The sequence below is a fragment of the Coffea eugenioides genome, chromosome 7, assembly GCF_003713205.1.
Source record: "Coffea eugenioides isolate CCC68of chromosome 7, Ceug_1.0, whole genome shotgun sequence".
Lineage (NCBI taxonomy): Eukaryota > Viridiplantae > Streptophyta > Magnoliopsida > Gentianales > Rubiaceae > Coffea > Coffea eugenioides.
In genome coordinates, this window is record NC_040041.1 from 16064417 (window position 1) to 16086355 (window position 21939).

The 21939-nt window shown below is 35.9% G+C and overlaps 1 protein-coding gene across 1 annotated transcript; it reads left to right on the forward strand.

Moving 5' to 3' along the window:
- Positions 1 to 1039: 1039 nt before the first annotated feature.
- LOC113778589 (cyclin-dependent kinase E-1) lies at positions 1040 to 17374 on the forward strand. Its single transcript, XM_027324039.1, has 16 exons — positions 1040 to 1379; positions 3628 to 3738; positions 4543 to 4646; positions 4730 to 4772; positions 4902 to 5000; positions 7467 to 7536; positions 7651 to 7745; positions 7859 to 7892; positions 7966 to 8050; positions 8177 to 8254; positions 8779 to 8826; positions 12471 to 12503; positions 12783 to 12891; positions 16177 to 16395; positions 16476 to 16542; positions 16858 to 17374. Exons 1-15 carry the CDS (start codon positions 1116 to 1118, stop codon positions 16539 to 16541), a joined length of 1458 nt encoding a protein of 485 aa, XP_027179840.1. The 5' UTR covers positions 1040 to 1115; the 3' UTR covers position 16542; positions 16858 to 17374.
- Positions 17375 to 21939: the final 4565 nt, after the last annotated feature.

Below are 21939 nucleotides of genomic sequence, written 5' to 3' on the forward strand. Positions count from 1 at the left end.
ACTTTAAAAAAAATACATAAAAAGAAAAAAAAAGAGAGAGAAGAGCATGAATAAATGAAAGTAGGCTTCCAGTTCCACGGTTGGCCCTTTGACAAGTTAGGTCAATGATGGCAAACTCTATCTCGATTTGCATTATCCAACAAAATTATCTTTAATAAACTCCTCATATATAATAATAATAATAATAATAATAATAATAAGCACTATTGTTCGTCTCTTTACAAGACCCATTTGTCTATTCATCATCATAAAGTTTAACTACCATTGCATGTAAGTTGTCTCATCTTTCCAATGGATTGACTTTTCTGCCCTTATAATTCTTCAGTCAGCATTTTGGCTTGGACACTCTTATCATACTAAACATGCATGCACATGGTGCACTTTTTATCTGCTTGCTTGTTAATTCAATTATGATGTAGTCCTTAATCATGTGATAATGAGTTAAGGCATTTTATAGGGTTGGTGATGGAATTCCACATTTTCAGCTTTCTTGGTCAAATTCTTTCAATAGAGGCTTCTTGATTATAACCTGCAACAATTTGTTCCTGTTGTTTTGACAATACTAGATCATGTTAAATTTTTTAAGTGTAAGGTCCACCCAAGTGTAATGACAACTTTGTCATTCAATGCCTTTTCTTTTCTCCCCTTACATTGGCATGCATTTTAGACATTATAACATATGTTGGATCCTTCTTATATCTTGCTATTAATAGTTAGATTTTTTTAAAAAAATACAAATACATATTTACATAATTATCTCGTAATATTCAATTGCAGATAAATTCATTTATGACTACTTATACATATTAAAATAACTGCTAAACAATAAAAAAGTTCCACAAAATAAAAAGCAAACTGGTTTGGTAGAAAAATCAGCAAAGGACTAAATAGACAAAAAACAAAGTACCAGACCTAATTACATGAGAAAATAAGTTCAGGGACTAAATTAGCAATTTCTCGATAGATTATCGTTTCATACAAGCAGAATTCCTAATTGGGGAGGATTTTTGTTGTTCTCAGGCGTCTATAAATGCATGTGCACAGATTGTAAGAACAGCTGAGGAGCTAACTGATCGAACAGTGAAAATTCGAGGAGATTTTTTCTCCGATTGAAAATGGGAGATGGAAACACCAATCAGAGCAGCAGTAGAGCTGGGAATTCGAACTCGATGAGCGGTAATAACAACACTAGTGGCAATGGAAATCGTCCGGAGTGGTTGCAGCAGTACGATTTGAACGGGAAGATAGGCGAGGGGACGTACGGATTGGTTTTCTTGGCGAGAATCAAGTCTAATCGCAGTAAATCGATCGCTATCAAAAAATTCAAGCAGTCAAAGGACGGTGACGGCGTCTCCCCTACCGCCATCCGCGAAATCATGGTAGTAGTAATCCTCTGACGGCTTTGAAGAATAACATATAGGTTTCTGCTAGGTTTAATTATGCATTTTTTTTTATTTGTTCATGTATGTTAAACGTAGAGAAATGCATGATTGTTCAGTTTCCTGGGGGTTTCTTTCAGCTAGGAAGTAGGAATGGGAAAGACAGAGAAACGGAAATGGAAAACAAAAAATTAAAGGTCAAAGAAAAGCGAATGAAGGAGGAGGATGGATACTAAAAGTTGGGGTGTTTTTGTCCAGGAGCACCCAAATTAGGGTTTAAGTGCCTATTTGAATCGTTTGAGGTGAAAAGTGGTACTACCACTAAAATGAAAGGGGATTTTAGTGTAATTTATGTTTGCAATTTATTTTTACTGTGATACTCTATCAGTAAATGATTATCATATAGTATAGCTATGAAAATGTATAATTTGTAGTTATGAAAGTTTAGAATAGTTTATCAGTTGTTATATGAGAATTATGCTAATACAATGTAACTAGATGTTATTTACTAATATTGTCTTGATAGAGTAGAAAACAGTAGAAAATTACATACTGTAATATGTTGTTATGGTACATCCTAATACCTAACTTACGAACTACAAGCCACAACATGGTTAATTTGGGAAGATAATCATTTTGATATTATTAAGTTACTAGTTTAAAAGAAGTATCTATTAGTTGGCTTGGATTGAGGGATTTGGGTGGATTTGGATTCGAAATCCTCACCCTAGTCCCCTAGTGTTTGGATAACTCAATGAGGATTTGGATTTGAAATCCACCAATTGTTGACAGGGTTTTAGAAGTTAAAATTGGTGGATTTCAAATTCCCTCAAAATAGGTATCATTTCAAATCCCACATTATCTCCCTTGTTATTTTTGCTGCTTGCTGCTTTCTGTGCTTGTGTGTGAGAATTGGGAGGATGGTGGGCATTGTTCCAGACAGAAGAGAGTAGATGCAAAAGAAAAGAAGACGGCTACTATTCTGATGGTCCCACTGTATACGGATGCATGTCCGCTGTGTGTTGTGTGAGAAAGAAAAATGTTATTAGGCTTCATGTTGGTGTACCTGCTAGAAACACGTGAGAGACGGAAGCAGGGACATTACCAGTATAGCTTCCTAGTTCTTAATGGGGAAAAAATAAATAAAAGTTGGGAAATTGAACCTTTACCCTCAAAACTTTTTAATTTTTATATTTTGACCTCAAGTATGTTTGTTGACGCAAAATCTCCTTGTTCTGAAAATTTTTGACCAAACAATGTATCTCAATTAATTAGAATTGCAAATTCATTGATTTGAAATCCTTTCTTGAGTTGAATTCCATGCATCCAAATGGACTCTATGTCTTGTTTATGCCATGTAAGGATCATATGGAATATGACATAGATAATGATCTTTAAAAGAATCAAATAAAAATTCTTTGTGTAATAGCTAATTATATCATATGGCATATCAATAATCATTGGGGCAATGTAGGCTATGTAGAACAAGTGTAGTACAATTTCTCATTTTGAGTTAATTAACAGTGAATATAGTGCTTTTAAAAAATTCTTTGTGTAATAGCTAATTATATCATATTGCATATCAATAATCATTGGGGAAATGTAGGCTATGTAGAACAAGTGTAGTACAATTTCTCATTTTGAGTTAATTAACAGTCTGAATATAGTGCTTTGAAAAATTATAGTGTGGAATGGAATCATTTCATATATTATGGGAATTTCTACTCATTTTATAGGTGGAGAATGAATGGACATGGCTAAATTTTTCCTTCTTTTAGGAATTTTATTCATTTGGATATTCATTTTGTTCAGCTGAGTAATTTTTGGGGATAAAATATTAACTTAGACTTTGTTTCCAAGTTTCTATCGGTGATCGAAGCCAAAGTATCAGGCTATTCTGGAGCATTGTTTTGTTATATGTAATTAAATTTTACACCATCATTTACGTTATGAGGTCATGCAACACAATTGAGAAAGCAGGATGTGACACGTTATGATTAAATTGTGTATCCCATTCATTGGCTTGTTTGTCAGTAGGTACTTGTGTGGGAAAAATTACAGGTATCAAACTACCACACCTCAATGATTTAAGTAATCTGTTTGTCTTTTTAAAATGCATTTTGACAGAGCAGTAAGGTTTCTGGTAAAAAAGAAAAAAAGTGCAATATTGTAGATATGATAACTATTATTATATAATTAAGGATTCTGGTCTTTCCTAATGATGTAAATGATATGAACAATGCTGCAGTTGCTTCGGGAGATAAACCACGAGAATGTGGTAAAGCTTGTGAATGTGCACATCAATCATGCAGATATGTCACTGTATTTGGCTTTTGATTATGCTGAGCATGATCTTTATGTGAGTATACACTTCCTTTCATGGGTACAACAAAATTTTCTCAATTTGTTTCTCTCTCAGAACAAATTAATCTGTATTGAATATCATAATTAATTGTTGATGCATCACTTGTGAATGAAACAAAAGATGGCTGTTTATGTGGTTTTTATGTTATGACAAGGATCTTGACGTTATGATATGTTTATTGGTGGCATGTACCATTTAAGTTGTCTCAAATAACTAGAATAAGGCGAGTTGAATGAAATTGGCACATGTCCTAGGACTGTTCTGCCATTCTACAATAAGACGTTGTGTTTTGTCTAAATAACAATGTAACCTTTCCTTTTGTATGACCTATTGATCTAGCCAACCAACTTAGCTCTCACAAAATTGAGGATTGTTTTGCAGATTCGTCATGGGCTCTGTTTCATGTATCATATTAGTTGATGGCATGCCAATCTGTATCAGTATCATTTATAAGCTCGTACATTTTTTCCTTTTGTTGCATAGGTTATTCAGTTTAGCGTTGTCATTGCCACATTCCATAGTTCGTATTGCTAAATCCAATTTTCCTGTGGAACTGGCAAAGCATGAAGTTCTTTTATACAATTTATTTGTTCTTGAAAACAGAGTGCAGAAGAGCAAGAGCTCTTTGAGGTCTTCATTAAAATGTCTTTTTCTTTTTGTTGAGCAATAACATTATACCAAAAAAGAACGACTTTGGCGTATCACCACAGGAGAGCTTTGTTTTGAAGTAGGTGATATTCTTTCTCAAGTCAAGAAAAGAAGCTCAATGTCTTATACTTTTGTACATGTATGTGGCAGGAAATTATTAGACATCACAGAGACAAGGTTAACCAATCGATTAATCAATATACTATCAAGTCATTGTTGTGGCAACTGCTTAATGGTCTAAATTATCTTCACAGGTTAGGCATATTTAAATATCTTGTTTTGGTACTTCTCTAAGCTAATTCTTACTGAACTTTTACTGTGTAAAACTATTCTGCAGTAATTGGATTGTGCACCGAGATCTAAAACCATCAAATATCCTGGTATGTCTTGGTTCATTCATTGGGCATTCAGACTCTAATACATGCGCATAAATTCTATTTACCTGGGTGATTTTGTTACTTACAATTGTCTTTTATTACCTGTAAATTCACTCACCTTATGTGCATTAGGTAATGGGTGAGGGCGAAGAACACGGAGTTGTTAAAATTGCTGATTTTGGACTTGCAAGGATTTACCAAAGCCCATTAAAGGCTTTATCCGACAATGGGGTAGGTTTTCCTCTAATTTTCCTCCACTTCTCTGTTCCTTCTCCTCTCTCCTTTCCCCCATTAACTAATTGTTAAAGTTTACCTTCTGCTTGGAGATTATTGTTTCTATGATACTTATAATGCAAAATACTTGTTACGCTTTTCATATTCCTTATGGTGTAGCTTCGTAACCATATTCCATGTAGACATGAATTCTTGTTTTTGCTAAATTTACTGACTTGAACTATAGATATGTTATGTGTGCAAGTATTTTGGACCTCTTTTTGTATTTGTATACCACGTAAACATTATGACTTTGAGAGTTCTCTGTGTCTTTTGAATATGATGCTGAATCAGTTCTACTAAATGAGTAGGATAAGTATACAAAGATAACTAAGGTATTAGAATAGGACTCTATGGATGAAGATAAGATATTTATTAGGGTTGGAATTAGGATACAGGGACAAATAAGGTATCGCTCTGTCCATCAGCCCCTTTTTACTATTTGTCTATTTCAGATAATGTTGCAGGAGATTAACAAATTGGGCCCATAAACTCTGAAGAAAGGAGGATCTCGCATGTATTTAATGTTGATATTCAGGAGAGATAAGATCAATTGCTTTTTATATTTAACTTTAGACAGGAATCACTAGTGTTTTGTCAGATGTATGTTTGGGGGAAGGGGGGATTGCTTGTGTGTTTGAGAGTTAATGGTGGGCTGGTTGGTGATAAGCTGGTTGTAGGGTTTGCAGTGAGAGGGTGAATCAGGTGGTGGCGTAACTGAGTGGAGATATCTCTTGGGGGTTGAGTGATGGGATTGCCTTGGAAGATAGAAGGTGTTGATGGTTATGGGGCTGGGGGAAGGCGATTTCATGTATGGGAATGGGGATAGAATAAAAGAGAAAGGGAACTGGATATGCTTATTTTCATATAAGTACATTTCTGAATGGATGCGAATGTCCTTGAACTTAGCTGAAATCGAAGGACATAATAGCTAAACCTGATTAAGTAGTTGAGGTATGCCATTTCGGATAGTTAAGTAAATGCTTTGAAACCTTAAATAGTTCAGTGCTGAAAGTATATGACTTTATTGACTATTCATGCTTTTCCACTTAATGTTTGTTGATTTAGATAATCTACCAATCATGTTTCCAAAACCTTTCATTACTACTAGTGTATTGGTATGTAAAATAGATGGCAAAGTGGTCAAGAAGTTAATTGTTCTATACCAAGTTCCGAAGACCAATGCTTACTTTGGTACATTAGATATGGGAAGCTGGAGTCGAGACTTCAACAGTTGAATGGAGGGAATATTAATTTAGGCCCATCAAGTTTGGAGATAGAATATATTAGTGGTTCTGTGTCTCTTTTTGAGTGGATCATCTGATTTCATACTCAAGCAATGTGTTCATTTCGGGTAGCATTTGCCTCTCTTGATCATTGATTGTGACCATTTGTTGAATTCTCAGAAAGATTGTACCTGTTGTTTGATTTTCTTTTCTTTAGTCTCCTTTACTAGTGTACAAAAACACAAAAGCATTTTGATGTCACAGCAAGGTTCTGTATTAGGTAGATAACGGGTTCATGTTATATAAGTCGGAAGGTTCTATTGGTTTGTTGAGATTCAGGGGTATTTTGAGAATTATTGAACTTAGGTGGTATCTTAGTTCTCTTGAAATGTAAATTAGTTAGTTCCTACAGTCTTGTGAGATTATTTCTTGTTCAGATGTGATTAAGTTTAATCTTCTAGGTACTTGTTGGGATGTGATTAAATTTATTCTTCTAGGTAATCTCAAATTTTGACCGAATGTTTGGTAGTTTTTTAGCTCCTTCCAATTCCATTGCGCACTGTGTTTTGGTTGGTTGAAAGCTACACCTTTTTCTGGAAGCTGTACCTATACCTCTTTAGTAACGTCCGCAGATTCTTATTTGTGTCTATCCACTATTTCTTTTAGGCAGAACTCCTCATCCTTGAATGATTAAATAAGATTGAGAATTTCATATGTAAAAAAGATAGTTTTGGTCTAGAGAGACTACAAATTTGAGTTTGAGTCTATTAAATGAACTTCCTTGAAACTTTGCTGCTATTGAAGTCCAACATGCTGGTTCTGCCTTAATTTATTGGAGCCAGACTGACTTTATGTGCAGACATTTCTTGAGCACATGATTATATCACTGGACAACCTGCACATGGTGGAATGTCCTTTTTAATAATAGTTATATGATAAGCCAATTGAGTTATGGGTAAATTTTGGTTGATATTGGAACTAGAATTCTGTTGCTTATTCAGAATAACCTGGAGTCTTTGTAAATTCTATTCTATTGATTCTGCAAAGAGTTCTTATGCCTCTTTTGCTCTTGGCTAGGACTTTAAACTAGTTCTATGTTTTCAACAGTATGTTCTCTTTTTTCTGCTAGTGACATGATATTGCTTTATATAGCTCTTCATTTTGTCTTCCAATTGATCTGCTCAATGATCAATGACAGGTTGTGGTAACTATCTGGTATCGTGCACCTGAATTACTGCTTGGGGCGAAACACTACACTAGTGCTGTTGGTATGGCACTGGATTAGACATTGTTCTCATTGCAAGCCTTGATTAAGTCCTAACACTCCATGTACTGTACAAGTTGTTATCTTCAAATTAAAACGAAGTGTTTATTGTGAATAGACATGTGGGCTGTTGGCTGCATATTTGCTGAGCTTCTGACTCTTAAACCTCTATTCCAAGGACAAGAAGTGAAAGGGACACCAAACCCATTTCAAGTATGAATCTTTTCACATGATTTCAACACCCTTTCAAGGACTGTAACCCTTTTAAATAACATTCAATCCTTACTCTGTGGGTGTATTCTAATAAAAAACTGTTCATTATGCAGCTTGACCAACTTGACAAGATATTTAAGGTCCTAGGTAAAGTCCTTTCAACTCCTCCTCTGTGTAGTGAATTTGGAGCAACTGCCTGAAAATTTCATCATGGCTGTAGGTCATCCCACGCAAGAGAAGTGGCCAACCCTTGTCAATCTCCCACATTGGCAGGCGGATGTGCAACAAATTCAAGGGCGTAAATAGTAAGATTACTTCTCATTTATTTAGTCTTTTTGGTTTTAACAAAAAGTACAAATTCTTTAGTTCCTCTCATGGAAGTCTGTTCCTGTTTCTAAGCAACATTTCTTTTGCATTTTGCACTGTTGCAGTGAAAATGCTGGGCTCTACAGTGTTGTTCATCTCTCTCCAAAAAATCCTGCCTATGATCTCCTCTCAAAGATGCTCGAGTATGTGACTACTTCTTGGCTTGGTTCATGCTGTTAAATGTTTAAAAGTGCTATCAGTGAAGAATGACTCTCTTGTATATACTAATATATTTCTAAAATTTTGTGAGGTTGCAAACTTTTTTCATTAATGAATTTTGATGGCTTAAGAAAGTGTTCTTGCTCCTTGTCCAAGAAGTCACATTCCTCTTCAACTTTGCTCACTAAATTAGAAAGCAATTTACTTGTGCTGGGGTACTATGGTGACCAACATAAAATCACCTAAGCTGAATCACTTTCTCTATGGTTTTTTACAGATCATAACTCTTAATGGTTAGTCTGGGTGTTTGCTACTCTGTATTTTGCCAATAGACCATGTGCTGCACAATCCATGTACAGATAGTGTGTGTCGAATTTAGTTCCTTGTCTGTGGTTGATAGCTTCCACTTTTGATAGTTCGTGCAGTGTTTTTTTTCCCCCTTTTCTTTGGGTTTGTTTTCATCTTATTTTAAAGGTTATTACTTATCTCAATATGATTTTACTTGCAGATATGATCCACGAAAACGGATTACAGCAGCTCAGGCTCTTGAGCATGAGTATGAACTCTCTCTATATATTTACATATATGTATGTACGTACGCATGCATGTGTCGATGTATGTATCTCTCATGTGCGTATGACAATGGTTTGTCCCCTGAATTGATGGACATTTGTCTGGTTTCTAGCTGCAACATTTTTTATGCTCAGTTTATGATAACCTCAGAAGTTAAACAGTTAGGCTGTGATAATTTTTGTGGGGAAAAGATATTGTTATAGTATGCTATCTTAAACGTGGAGAAAAGATTGGCTCAGTTAATCTTTTCTTCGCTCTTTGCCGTCTGGTTTGGAGGCAGGGGAATTGATGGTTCCTTGTCTACTATTGTTTTAATATAATTACTTCAACCAACAAAAGACTTCCTTTTCAGTCCTCATCTTGTGGTTCATGGTTCTTGTGGAATCTGGAAGGAACTGTGGCTGTTTGTTAAGATGAGTTGCATAACTACTTGCTCTTTATCCCTTGCTATATGCACTAATTTTTGCAAGCACCCTATCCATTACCAATCTAATGCCATCTGTTATGTTAAGAACAGTGTCTGGAAAGAGTTTCCCAAGGTTCCTTTTACACCTTACCTTTACAAAATATTGGCTTACTATATGAGGGCCTAAAAGAGAGAGCATTTTATGGTTTTCCCTAGTCCATGGAAGTGAAAGTGCTTAGGAGATGCTGTACCTATATTCTGGTTGTAAGCGTCTTGGAATGTTTTCCTAATGACTCTAAGGACCACCATTCCAATTTCTGGTTTTTTGTGTTTTGCATTGGTTTAGGCTGGTGTCAGAGACCTGGTTGGATCCTGTTGCACTGTCAAAGCAGCTTTCTTCTTTTTCTTCTTTCTTATTTGATTTTCCAGTCCTTAGGAGATGAATAGGTTTTCCTGTCCTCAAGCGCACACCAGAAAATATATCAGCACATTACTCTTTCAAAAACAATTTTAGCTGCTTTATTCTGTCAAATATTTTATCCTTTTGGCCACAAATGGAAGTATGCCAAGTGAAAGAAGAAGTAATCATTGGCTTAGAATTCAGATCACATGAAGGAACTAGTTATGGTTTGTGTTGGATATTTGACTTGTTTCTTCATTAATCATGTGTAATTCCATGAAAACTGTAGTTATTGTGTTTGATTGTCAGAGGAAAACGGATGATTTTTTTTAAAGTGGTTATTACTTGCTCGTCATTAAGAGGGCTAAAAAAAAACAGAAAACTAATCAAGGCCGCTCCCCACTGATCATATGGATATAGTGTTCTGGCACGAATTTTTTGGAGCTTGCTGTTTCTTGATACAACTTGAAAATCTTGCTGTGAAGAGCTTGTTATTTTTCAAGAGACTATTTCCTGAGGCACCAAGTTTCTTGTCTTGATAGCAGGTTCGACATGTTGCATCGTATCTAGTAGCTGTCTAGTTGTCTTTTTAATCTGGTAGTTTATGCCTGATTAACTCTTCTTCCTATCATATTCTTGTTTTGAGGCTCTTCTACCCATGATGGAACTATTGGCCAAGCATGCATATCAAATGTGTATATATTTATAGTTGAATATAAGTGTCATGCAATAAGTATACATCAAGAAGCCTAAGAAGTCAATAGAAATAAGTGTGGGGGAGCTGATGGGATGGAGGAGGAAGGGGGGGGTAGGGAGATGAGGAAGAAGGATTGGGAGGGGTGGTGATGGAGGGGAGGGTGGTGGCAGAAGGTGGAAAGTGTTGGTGGCAAGAGGTTGGGGTGGTAATGGATGAAGAAACGGTGGTGGTATTTTATTTATTTTTATTTATTTTGTGTATAGAAATAAGGTGAGTTGTATTTGAGAATTTTTATTTATTTATTTTGTGCATAGAAATAAGGTGCGTTGCATTTGAGAGTATTTTTATATTTATTTTATGTATAGAAATAAGGTGAGTTATATTTAGGAGTTTTTGGGAATTTTATTGAACTCTAAGGGTATAATATCTATATCAGCTGAAAATTTGTTTGTTTCCAGTACAAATACTTGCAAAATGGGCACGTGTACCTCAAATCCATTAATTCAAATGATTTCCATCACTTTTTCAAATTAGTTCAAACCACAAGGTACTGGAGTGTGTTTTAAAACTATGGGGAGCTTTTCTGTAGGTTCACTTAACCACAGAGGGCTTTTCTGTATTTTACCCTAAAAATAGAGAGTCCTTCCAACTCTCAAGAATGGAAGGAATTATGTTTGCTACAGAGAGAAATGAAGGGATTGGGCTAGAAAGAAATGAAAGACGGAATTATGTCCTTGATTTTCCACGTAGTATTCCTGTTATGTTCATCCACTCACCTTTATCCTGCCATCTTGCCTTGAATATGTGCCTTGACAAAAGCCTCGACCATGATTCCCCCTCAGATGGGATTTACACATTGAGTCTTAGCATATGTATAAGTGGAGGAAAGGACACTAATATGGACTCCCCTCTAATGGTGAGCAAATTGAGAATACCCCAAGTTTAGAGTTGGGCGCGTTTGCCATCTAAATTGTAGCCTGGTGAAGCTTCCTTGCTGGCAGACTTGGTCCAAGTCCCTTGGAATGGGGCACAAAAAGGTGGTGGTCCAATTGTCCTTATACCCTTCAAAAGCCCTTCTTTTCTTTCATTCACACCTACATCACAGCTACAAGTGCTACTAAATACATCTTGTCCTTGTATCCTTTTCCAGCACAACATCACCTTTTCCACTGACTGAAGCATAGGCGAGTATTCATGTGTGTTCATGTTCTATTTTGCAATAGAGCAGCAGATGGTCCTGATCTTCTCCCCTGTCCTTGCACAGATAACACCAACTTAAGAATCTTCCCCTTCTGAGATTCTCAGCTGTGGGAATGTAGTTCCAGGCAGTAGTAAAAAAAGACAAGACCTCCTTTTTTGATGCATTTGAGTTCCATATTGTTTCCTGTGTCCTTCCCTGTGCCACCAAGATTGACTTAATAAATCCTGATGAGAAGGCTCTTCATTGGTTGAACCTCATCTTTCCTTGGAAAAGGATTCTGCAGTAACTTAAGACCTATTTGAGGAACAGAAAATGCCTATTGGTAGCCACGGCAACTACAGAGGGAAAATCCTAAACTTGTGCTATCCCATAGCAACATTCAGTCGAAAAGTTATTCCACATGTTCATGATTAGAGGTTCTCCTATATGTTTATATTAGTTCACCAGGCACAACCATATGGGGTGCTATCATTTAGTTATCCCATGTTAGTTCCATTGCACTGAATGTTTACCTTCCATCTCTTGCTTCTACCAAAGCCATCATCCTTATAGCAACTCTCCAGAGCCACTTCTGCAACAGAGCTTCATAAGAAACCTTAATTCTCAAACCACTTTGCCTGATGGGATAAGTTACAGCACTCTGGTTTACCCTAATATTTGTTTTTCCCCTTCTTACCATCCATAGGAAGTTTCTCTGCATCTGCTCAATGCATTTTAAGCTGGAGCTTGGAATAATGTGCAGAGATTGACAGTGAGTAATTGGTATAAGGGGATGGAACCTACTGTTCACATTCTGATGTTGGACAGCAAGTGGTTTAATGCTAATGTTTGAGACCAAGTAGTCTAACGTTTGTACTCTTTGTTTTGATTTTAAGAATCAGATGTCCTTTAAGTGGCTTCTAAACTTCTTTTCTTTTCTGTAGGTATTTCCGGATGGAACCTTTGCCAGGTCGCAAGTATGTACTGTGCTCTAAACCTTTTTTCTTCTGTACTTCTAATCGAATTTTGCAAATCCAATTCTGCAGAATTTATTAATTTATTATGAATAATTGTTATTCTCAGTACTTTGCTTCAGATTAGTCAGAACTTTCAGGGTGTCCCTTTGGGTTGTTTGGGGGGGGAGGGGGAGGGGGAAGGTTGGGGGTGAGGGTGTTTTTGTGGAGGGAAGGAAAATAATAGAAGGGTGAAAGGTCTGTCCTATACTTGTTTTATATTAACCAGTTGACTACTGCCAGTGCGCTTGTGCCACCACAGCCTGGAGAAAAAGTTGTAAACTATCCTAATCGGCCAGTAGACACAACTACTGATTTTGAAGGAACAATTAGTCTTCAACCTTCTCAACCGGTATGCTTTTCAAGTTCATTACTTTAAGTCCCTTAATTCTATCAAAGCTTTTATTGTATGTGCATATTGCCACTGAGTGATTAAATTAACAAGAAGGAACAATATGATATTCTCTTTTCTACAAGGAGTAATAATACCTTCCAACATACATTTTGAATTATCTGGGTTTTGGTGTTTGAGATTGTTGTCCCCTGTAGCATCTAATTATGTGTTTATTTTCATTTTGCATGAGATTTATGGTCCACTCCCTTGCACAGTCTGTTGTCTATTGCATGAGAACTGGAGATGCGACTTAATATTTTGTTCTACTTGTTAATAGGCTTACAATGTTCAGAACAAAATTCTGAGACTTGAACTAGATGTTGAATTAGACCCTGTTTAGATGATATCAAGTCTCGCTTAATATCTAGTTATTTTGCCTCTACTACATTCAGAATGTTCTCCTCCTCTTCCTTGATTTAAGCCTGCCTAAAATTGAAAAAAACACCTAAACACCTTTAGGGAAGCTGTTGAACAAGATTTTCTAAACTTCAGGACTTGTAACCTTGTCCAACTAAGGTCTTAAAATGTTTTTTCCAGTTTGCATATGTAAAATGAGAAACAAAGAACATATGCCATTTACCTCTTGTTACAAAATTTCGATATCTAGTGCCTTTGCTAATCATATGCTTTAGAAATGATATTTTTTGCAAATATATTTGGAATATGTGTTACTGTTTAAACATGCAAATGATATACATCTTCACATTCCTTTACTTGTGCATTACACTTAATTATGTATGCAATATTTGCTAAACATTTTTTTTCCATCTATACTATATGAGATTAGAATCTATGTACCTCTATGTTATTGGAGGATTAATTTAGAAAAAATATAGAACTGAAAGTCTGTGCATATGTATGTATCCATATTTTTGAATACAAGCATAGATGTACTATCCCTTGGCTTTGACACTAGTCATTATATGATGCATTTATTTTCGCAAAAATTATGTTTTTCTCTTTATGTAAATATAGATTGCAAATATCAATATTTAGGGTTAAAAGATTCATAAATCTGTGCTGTATAATATCGACATTGTAAGTTCTCATCTTCTATTAAAAAAAATCATGTCATAAACCTGTTCTTTTATTATGGATTCAACAATTGAAAAGTAAAAATATTGCATTTTCACTTTACTTTCAGATTAATCTGAATGGCATTCCACACTTTTTAGAACTCAAGTTCTTGGTAAGGGAAACGAAATCTTATCACTCTGAGTAACATGTTACCCTAGCAGTTTCTTTTTTCTCAATTCAAGACAATGACCAGCTCTATGAAGATTGAAGAGAGTAAAGAAGGAAATAGAAGAAAAGACTTTGTGGAAATTCTTTATATTTGAAGCTGGTTTGGAAATCTTCCATTGTGAAACCAGCCCCATATAGAGATAGATTCATGTCTCCTGAAACATGCCCTTTGATCAGGAATTGGTACAATGCTAATTATATATTTTACTGGATTAATTTCTTTTTGGTGGTCTTTTTCCTATTTCATTGTTTTCCTCTAACGTTTGTGCATTTTCTACCAAATCTTGGTATGGTTTTAGTTTGTTTCACCCAAACCACCATAGGTGGCAACCCTGTCAAACTGTTCAAGAAAAATATTGGTAAAACAAAACATTTACATCATATCCCATAGCAAGGGAGTGGCATTCATTCGAGATTGACTAGACATGGAAAGTGTGAAGTGAGGGGTATTCTCCTAACATTACAGTCACATACTATTATTATAAATACAAGTTGGTCACTTATTGGTTATATGAGTTTGGGTAGATTGATTTTCTTCCCAAATTCTTTGGCTCTCAGTGGTAGCTAGCCTAACAGTGTAGACAAGTCCTGTTATGAAGTATCAAGGATAATAAAGCCGTCTTAAATTTGTTGAAGAACAATTGTCCTACTCTATCACAGACATTTAAAACATAACTCTTAAAATATTAAGGACGGTGAAATCCAATTCCAAGCATAGATTTGCTCTGTGTGATTTTGGCTAAGACTTGGGCCACCTTGCCATTATAATAGCGGGTCTGGCAAGCTGGTTAATGTTTCAAAGATGTGGGAAGCTCCTACTTTAATATATAGGGTCCCTATTGCGCCGTTTCAAGCTCAAGTTTGATCTTTTGAATGATTATTTCAGAATGGTTTAATTTGAAGTATCACATAATTGCAAGCCACAAGTTTTGTTCTTATGGAAGAGTGGACAGAAGTTTCCCACGAATTAATGTGTGCTCCAGAAAACTAGAATTAGAACTATGGTGTCTTATCAAAGTAGGATCTAATATTTTTAAAGGAGTAAAATAGTGAACGTGATTTGTGAAAATTGTATGACTCAGTGAAATTACTTGTCAGATTAGGATTTTTGGTTTTGAAAATGTTTTAGATGGCCTGATTCTCCTCGATCTTTGAAAAATTCATTTTGTGCCTGATATATACATGTTATATGCTAAGTTGTCTGTAAGTACTAGGCAAAGGACTTTTAGAAGGGAAAGGGTTAGAATTCCCATGGATACATTAAGTCATATGACATCTGCGAGGGTGTAAAAGGATAAAGATGCCTTACTTTCCCCGCAAATAGCCTAATTCAGAGTATTCCTTTTAATTTCTGGTCTCATTGGAATCTTCAAGAGCCTTACCTCACCATGATGCAATATTTTTGAATGGATATACTGTCTTCATAAATCAAGGTTTAGAAAGATGCATTACTCAGAAAAAGCTCTTTGGATATTACATCCTACTGTAGGGGAACCTTTACTGGGCAAAATTGAGAATAGTCATTAAAGCATAATATATCACGATTCCATGCTGTTAAATTTTGCACATTCTCCATTAATAAGCACTTGAAAGTTGGAATTGTGATGCTTATATGGGCATTGATGTTTGGGTTCCGGTTGCTTTTTGCATGGCATTGGGTTTTAGAATGAATTGATCTGCTCTTCTGGATGTAGATGGATGTTGAAAAAGATGTCTGTCAAATTTGTTCTTTGTTTTCTTTGAAATGTTTCTTCAAGTGCAAAGCATTTCAAAGACATCTGTGGTTCTTGAATTTGTTGCTGGAACCAACTCTGAACCATGTTGACTTTGAGGTGTGATGAATTGGCTTTTAGTGCTTCAACTTTTTCTCAAAGCATTTATGGAATATCAGTGCAGTAGAACTGTTGCATCTATAGCAGTAACTTATCCCCAGTTACTTTTGGACTTAACTGTTTGTCTAAAAGTTATCCTCATACATATTCTCTCATAATTAAGCAGGCATCATCAGGAAATGCAGTATCTGGGGGCATGCCCGGTCCTCATGTGATGACAACAAGATCTGTTCCCCGCCCTATGCCTATGGGCATGCCACGGCTCCAACCTCAAGGAATGGCTGCTTATAATCTTACTTCTCAGGCTGGAATGGGTGGTGGGATGAATCCTGGTGCCATGCCTATGCAGCGAGGTGTTGCTGCCCAGGCTCATCAGCAGCAGCAGGTTTTCTTTTGTTTTGCTGAAGATGTACCTTGATATGACTTTTTGTTGTTCTTATGAATGTTATATTCTCTGGTGATTAGATTAGGAGAAAGGACCCAGCAGGAATGACGGGATATCCTCCACAAAAAAATTCAAGACGCTTCTGAGGTAATTTTTTAATACTGTACTCAGAGCATATTATATAGCTTCTGTGCTGCTATTACGTTATATTTTGACACATTCGGTAAGATATGGTATAGAGCACAATAACTTCCTGTCAGGACCAGTTTTGGCAGTGGGGAGATTTGTCAAGGCCTTTGTGTCAAGTTTTGTTGATAATTCTGTTAACACTCTTCTTGTTCATTGATCCACTGCACCGCCTTCTCAGTCCCTGTTATATATTGTTTAAAATTCTAATATCTAATTCCTCTTTTTTTTGTTTCCTTTTCTCTTTTTCTCTCTTTTTTTTTTTTGGTTGCACAGATACTAGGGTTTTTGATTCTTGTCATGTAACGGGTGTACAAGCTACTAACAAATGATAGAATGGTATTGTGATGTTATTTTGATTGCTAATTATAACACAAGAAAAAGAGAGCAGCATCCAAAGCTGCCGAGCAAAGAAATTGATCGGGGCCTTTTGATTTAGGGGAGCTCCATCTCTGTGTATAGATAGTACTTCAAGAAAAGAGATTTTACTGATGCCCAGAGAAGGCATCTTAGACTCATAAGTAGAGTTCTTTTCTGGTGTATTGACCGAGTAGGAATGTATATTTACCAGTTTATCATCACACGCCACTGTCATAGGTCTAGTAATTTGAGTCCTCTTATGTAGAAAGAAATATTTATTGCATATCATATAATGAGCACTATTAGCCATTACCCATATTCAGCTTAACTGATATGTTTCTTCATTTCCCATGTAACTAGTTTCCATCACTGAATACAATCTGTTATTGATCATCTAAAACTACGTGCTTCCTGCCGAATTTTTCATGCATCAGCAACTCACAATAAGAGAATGTGAATTTATTGTACTGACATTTTTTTGATGCTCATTTTAGTAGCTGTTGGTTGGACTCTTGCTTGGTTTAGCTGATTAGACCAAATATATAATTTTTTTTTATTATGTGTCATAATGAACTGTAAGTTTTCCCCAAATTCTTCTGCATCTTCCATGTTCAACTAGTATGACGAAGCAAGTTCAGAAAGTATTGTGCACTGGGATTGGATGTTGTTGGCCGCCAGTTGAAATTAAAGATACGGAGCTGGTTTGAGGTTCTGAAAGGATTAGAATGACGGTTGTTATTTGCTACTAACGAGGTAAACAAAACTGAGCGAAAGCCTTAAATCATCCATGAAACTTTTTGTGTGTACTATAGATGGTGTTGAAGGAATGTATGTGATCTTGAGATGGAACTCGTTTCTCAATGCTAGGGCATTTTATACCGCAATAGAAGCCAAAGTGAAAATTTGATAAGAGGCAAATGCAAGATTCTTAATTGGTATGTCTGTCAGGTTTCCGGTGACTTGTTGAAGATCCTTAGTTTCCAGCCCATTGACAGTCTCCACTGAAACCTCTAACTCAATAATGTCCAGATTTTTTGAGTATTATCGGAACCCATAATCTCTCTCTCTCTCTCTCTCTCTCTCAGAGGAAGTGATTATTCGCCACTCCAGTTGATATGCTAGGTATCGACATTGTTTCTTCTCTCCCCACGCCATTGCAGGATCGCCTTCCCCAGAACAAGAAATCATCTCACTCATTTAAGTACTAAAATAAGTGCAATAGTTTAACAAAGATAATTCTTTATTGTGACTAATGAAGGTTTACGCGATTCCCTTTCCATCCCTAACTTTTAGGTTCAGGATTTGAACCCTCAATCTAAGGGCGGAGAGATAGGCTGGCGATGCTGCTAGAGCACAAATTTGCCAACCAGTGCAAGTCTCACCTAAACGTCGAAATTGCCTTTCTATCCTTCAATTTCAATGTTACAACAATCGTAGCACCTTCTGACATACACCACTTCCTCGATAAACATCGTTACCAATATTGAAGAATAGCATATTGTCATCACTGGAATCAACCAAAATCTTGTAATAAAGTATTGCTCAAAATTTGGCCCTCCTTTTCTTTTATTTGCCATCCTCAGATTCCTTTCACTGATTAAAAACCCAAGTGCATCCGTAAAGCCACCGAACCAGGCCACCACAACTACAACACTGCCATCATTATCCAATATTCAATTGCAATTCAAATGGGCATTATTCCCTTGTTATGCATTATGACATTATTAACTTGTGTTTGTGGAAGATGTCTGATGATTTCTTGATTAAATTAGGAGAAGAAATCCATTGCTCAACGAAACACATAAACATGGAAGATTCCAACCTAACTTTATCAAACATAAGTACAACCATCAAAACCCTCTGATATTTTAGTTTGCAATCACCTTCGGCATTGCTTCTTTCAGAATTCTGGGCTGGGATGATAGTTAGATTGAGTAGAGAGAGTTGAGGGATTTTGAAGTGGCTGTGAAAGGGCTTTTAATTTGGTGAAGAAAGGGATAAATAAGGCGGCTAAGAGATGTGTAATCATTGTGAGACATGGGAGTAGTCTTTATCTGAGGGCAAGGAGGCGGTGCGATAGTTTGTTACAGGAAGGGTGGGAGCCGAGGCTAACAATGGAAGACTTGGAGGAGGATAGGGAATTGAATTTGACAGAGAGATTGGGAAATATCAAAAGCGAAATGGTGTTTTGACCATCTAAAAAGGGTAGTTTAGACATTTATATAAAAATTGCTCTAGCGGAAAAACATCTATTTTGGCAATATTGCACGCTCGGAGAAATATGGTGATCGGTACTTATTATTTTTCTTTAGATTATACTTCTCTTGAATTTTTGCCTATCCAATATTTATATCGGAGGAATTTCTTTTAAAGTAAATTTTAGGTAGTTCATCGAGTCTCATCTTTTTCAAGTTAATATGATTTTCCATGCAATATTGGAAGCTTGGGCCCTATGGTTTTTCCTTTTAAACCCTTAAATTTATTATTTATTTATTAAAAAAAATTTGGCACAAAATAACCCTTTTCATGATAGACAAGGAAGCTTTACATTAAACTGTATATACATCGGAGAACTTTATACGCATCAGGCTAGACTAGTCTATACACTCATAAGATAACATCAGAGCTAATAAAATTGAATGTGGGCCAAACAATCTGGGAAAATCAGTAAACAACGAAGATCTCTCCCCCCATTCCAGAATCAAATCCAGATCTTCCCTATTCTGAGTCACTTTTGTACGAGAGCCTATATGCCGCACACAGCATTCACTGCTTCATGCACCACTTGCACAGGCTGTATCTTCCTCTGTTGAAAGATGCATCTGTTCCTTGCTTGCCATACAAAATTTTTAGCAGCAGCAAAATCTAGTCTCCTTAATTGATGGATTTGGGGCAGGAACGGTTGCAGGAAGCAACGGTTCTGAAAGGTTGATGGCCAAGATTTGACCAAAAAAAAAATGTAAGGTCCAAATTTCGTTTTATAAATCATTTTTCACATCATCTGTGGGGCTCACAAAATTTTGTTCTATAGTTATATATTGTGCAAAGTGAGTTAATCATGTGCAAACTGGCAAAATGCACAAAATTGGTCCGGACGGTTTCTTTGTTGACTGTTCCTTGGCTAATTCCTTCAATTATTGTCCAACAAAAAAAATCGGAAGAATGTTGTTCTGACATAGGTATGGTATGAAACTATGCTTGCCAACAAAGAAAAAAAAAATTTTAAATGTTGGGCTGCCGGGCTTAGAAATTTTTTTTTTATCCATATGTTTTGGAGCAGCCAAAAAGGAGGAGGAAGAGGAAACTCATGATGAATCAGTTCTTGACTCAGTGATCAAATTTTTAGCTGTGATCGTTTGGTTACTGCAAAACAGCTAGATATATCCTCTATCTTAGAAATGGTTAGTATATACTACGTATAGTAGATTATTTGTTGAAATTTATTAAGTGATATTAGTCTTAAAATTAGTAAGGATTTTGACTAATTGCTGGTCAGCATATTTTTCTCTGTTGGGTAAATTTTGAATTTTTATTTTCATTTGCTTCTGTTATTTCAATCAATATGGATGGCTACATGGTGGCAGTGGATGTGGAAACGGAGCCAGAGGATTAAGAAAAAGAGCTGCGTTGCTAACTGGGAAAAAAGAGCCCCCATTGAAGTGGATGCCAGGCAAATAACCAAGTTCCTTTGGTGGGTGCTCTTTTTTCATAATCTGTTTGGACATAACAATTTCTGTGACTTACAATTGATGATATACGTTGGGCTATGTGATTGTTTGCTGGAGCAGATTTTCTTTGCTTGGAAAAGACTGTTTAGTTAGAGCCGTAGAAATTTGACTAGGCAATTGACCCTATTTCACTAATTTTAGCCCTCTACTAACTAGTACAGAATTGATGGTGTAAATGTATTAGAGAATGATTTTGTTGTAAATATGTTTACTTGCACTTTTTCATCATATTTAAAAAAAAAAAAAAATTTACAGCTTGGCCGCAAGCCCAGCAGCCATCATTTAAAAAAAAAAATTATTTTTTCTTTCCTGCCGGACTGACTATGCTTGGCAGATATAGTTTTATACCCATGTTATGTCAGAACAATATTCTTCCGATTTTTTATTTTTTGGCCAATAATCGAAGGAACTAGCCCAATTCCTGCCCCAAATCCTCAATTGATCGGCAAAGAACTTGGAACAACATAATCAAATGCTGCAACATAAATAAATGTCTACACCACCAGCATTTGCCTTTGAACATGTATAACGTTTACTGCATAGCATGTCTAAAATTTGGGGTCAAGTATTTAATCAAAAAGGAAAATGACCTGTTTCATCTTTCACATTTCGCAAAAATATTCTTTTCGTCCCTCACTTTTAAAATAAAGCAAATTCATCCCTGACATTTAAAAATTAAAGCTATTACATCCCTGAACCTAATTTTCAATCTGAATCAAACCATTCAATAGCCCAGTAATAAATTTCGGAAATAGAATTGATAGATCACTCGGTGACATTTATTAAACCAAAAAAATAAAAATTATAACATAAAAGGCCATTCTTTGTCTTGGAATAGTGGGATTTTTTTTTTTGGTAAATCTTTTCATACACCGTTAGTATATCCGCTTGCGAATCTAGATGTGTATCATAAATATAAAATTTGGTGTTTAAATTTAAATTGAAATGATATGGCGGTACATAAAACCGTCAGTGTATACAATGATAATGTAGGAAAGATTAAAAATAATTTTTTAAGGTAATAGTTCATAACACTTCAATTTTTTTCACTTCTTTAGGGTAGCAACGGCTGCCCCTACCCGGCACCTGTGGTGGCCTCCAGCAATCGTATCTGTGATTCTTGAGGCTCCATATCCCTAGCAACTACCAACCGTGCCAGAAACACTACTTATTGATCATTAGATAGTGAAACCAAAAGAAGTGATTAAAGTGATAGAATTAGAATACTATCATTAAACTTGTCGTTGATCTAAGACTAACTACTAAACTT

Excerpts from the sequence above, each read along its gene's own strand:
- LOC113778589 (XM_027324039.1), top strand. The coding sequence starts at position 1,116 with ATGGGAGATGGAAACACCAATCAGAGCAGCAGTAGAGCTGGGAATTCG. Across the intron at positions 7,893-7,965 it reads CAAGATATTTAAGGTCCTAG|GTCATCCCACGCAAGAGAAG; the intron begins GTAAAGTCCTTT and ends TCATGGCTGTAG. Across the intron at positions 8,827-12,470 it reads GCTCAGGCTCTTGAGCATGA|GTATTTCCGGATGGAACCTT; the intron begins GTATGAACTCTC and ends TCTTTTCTGTAG.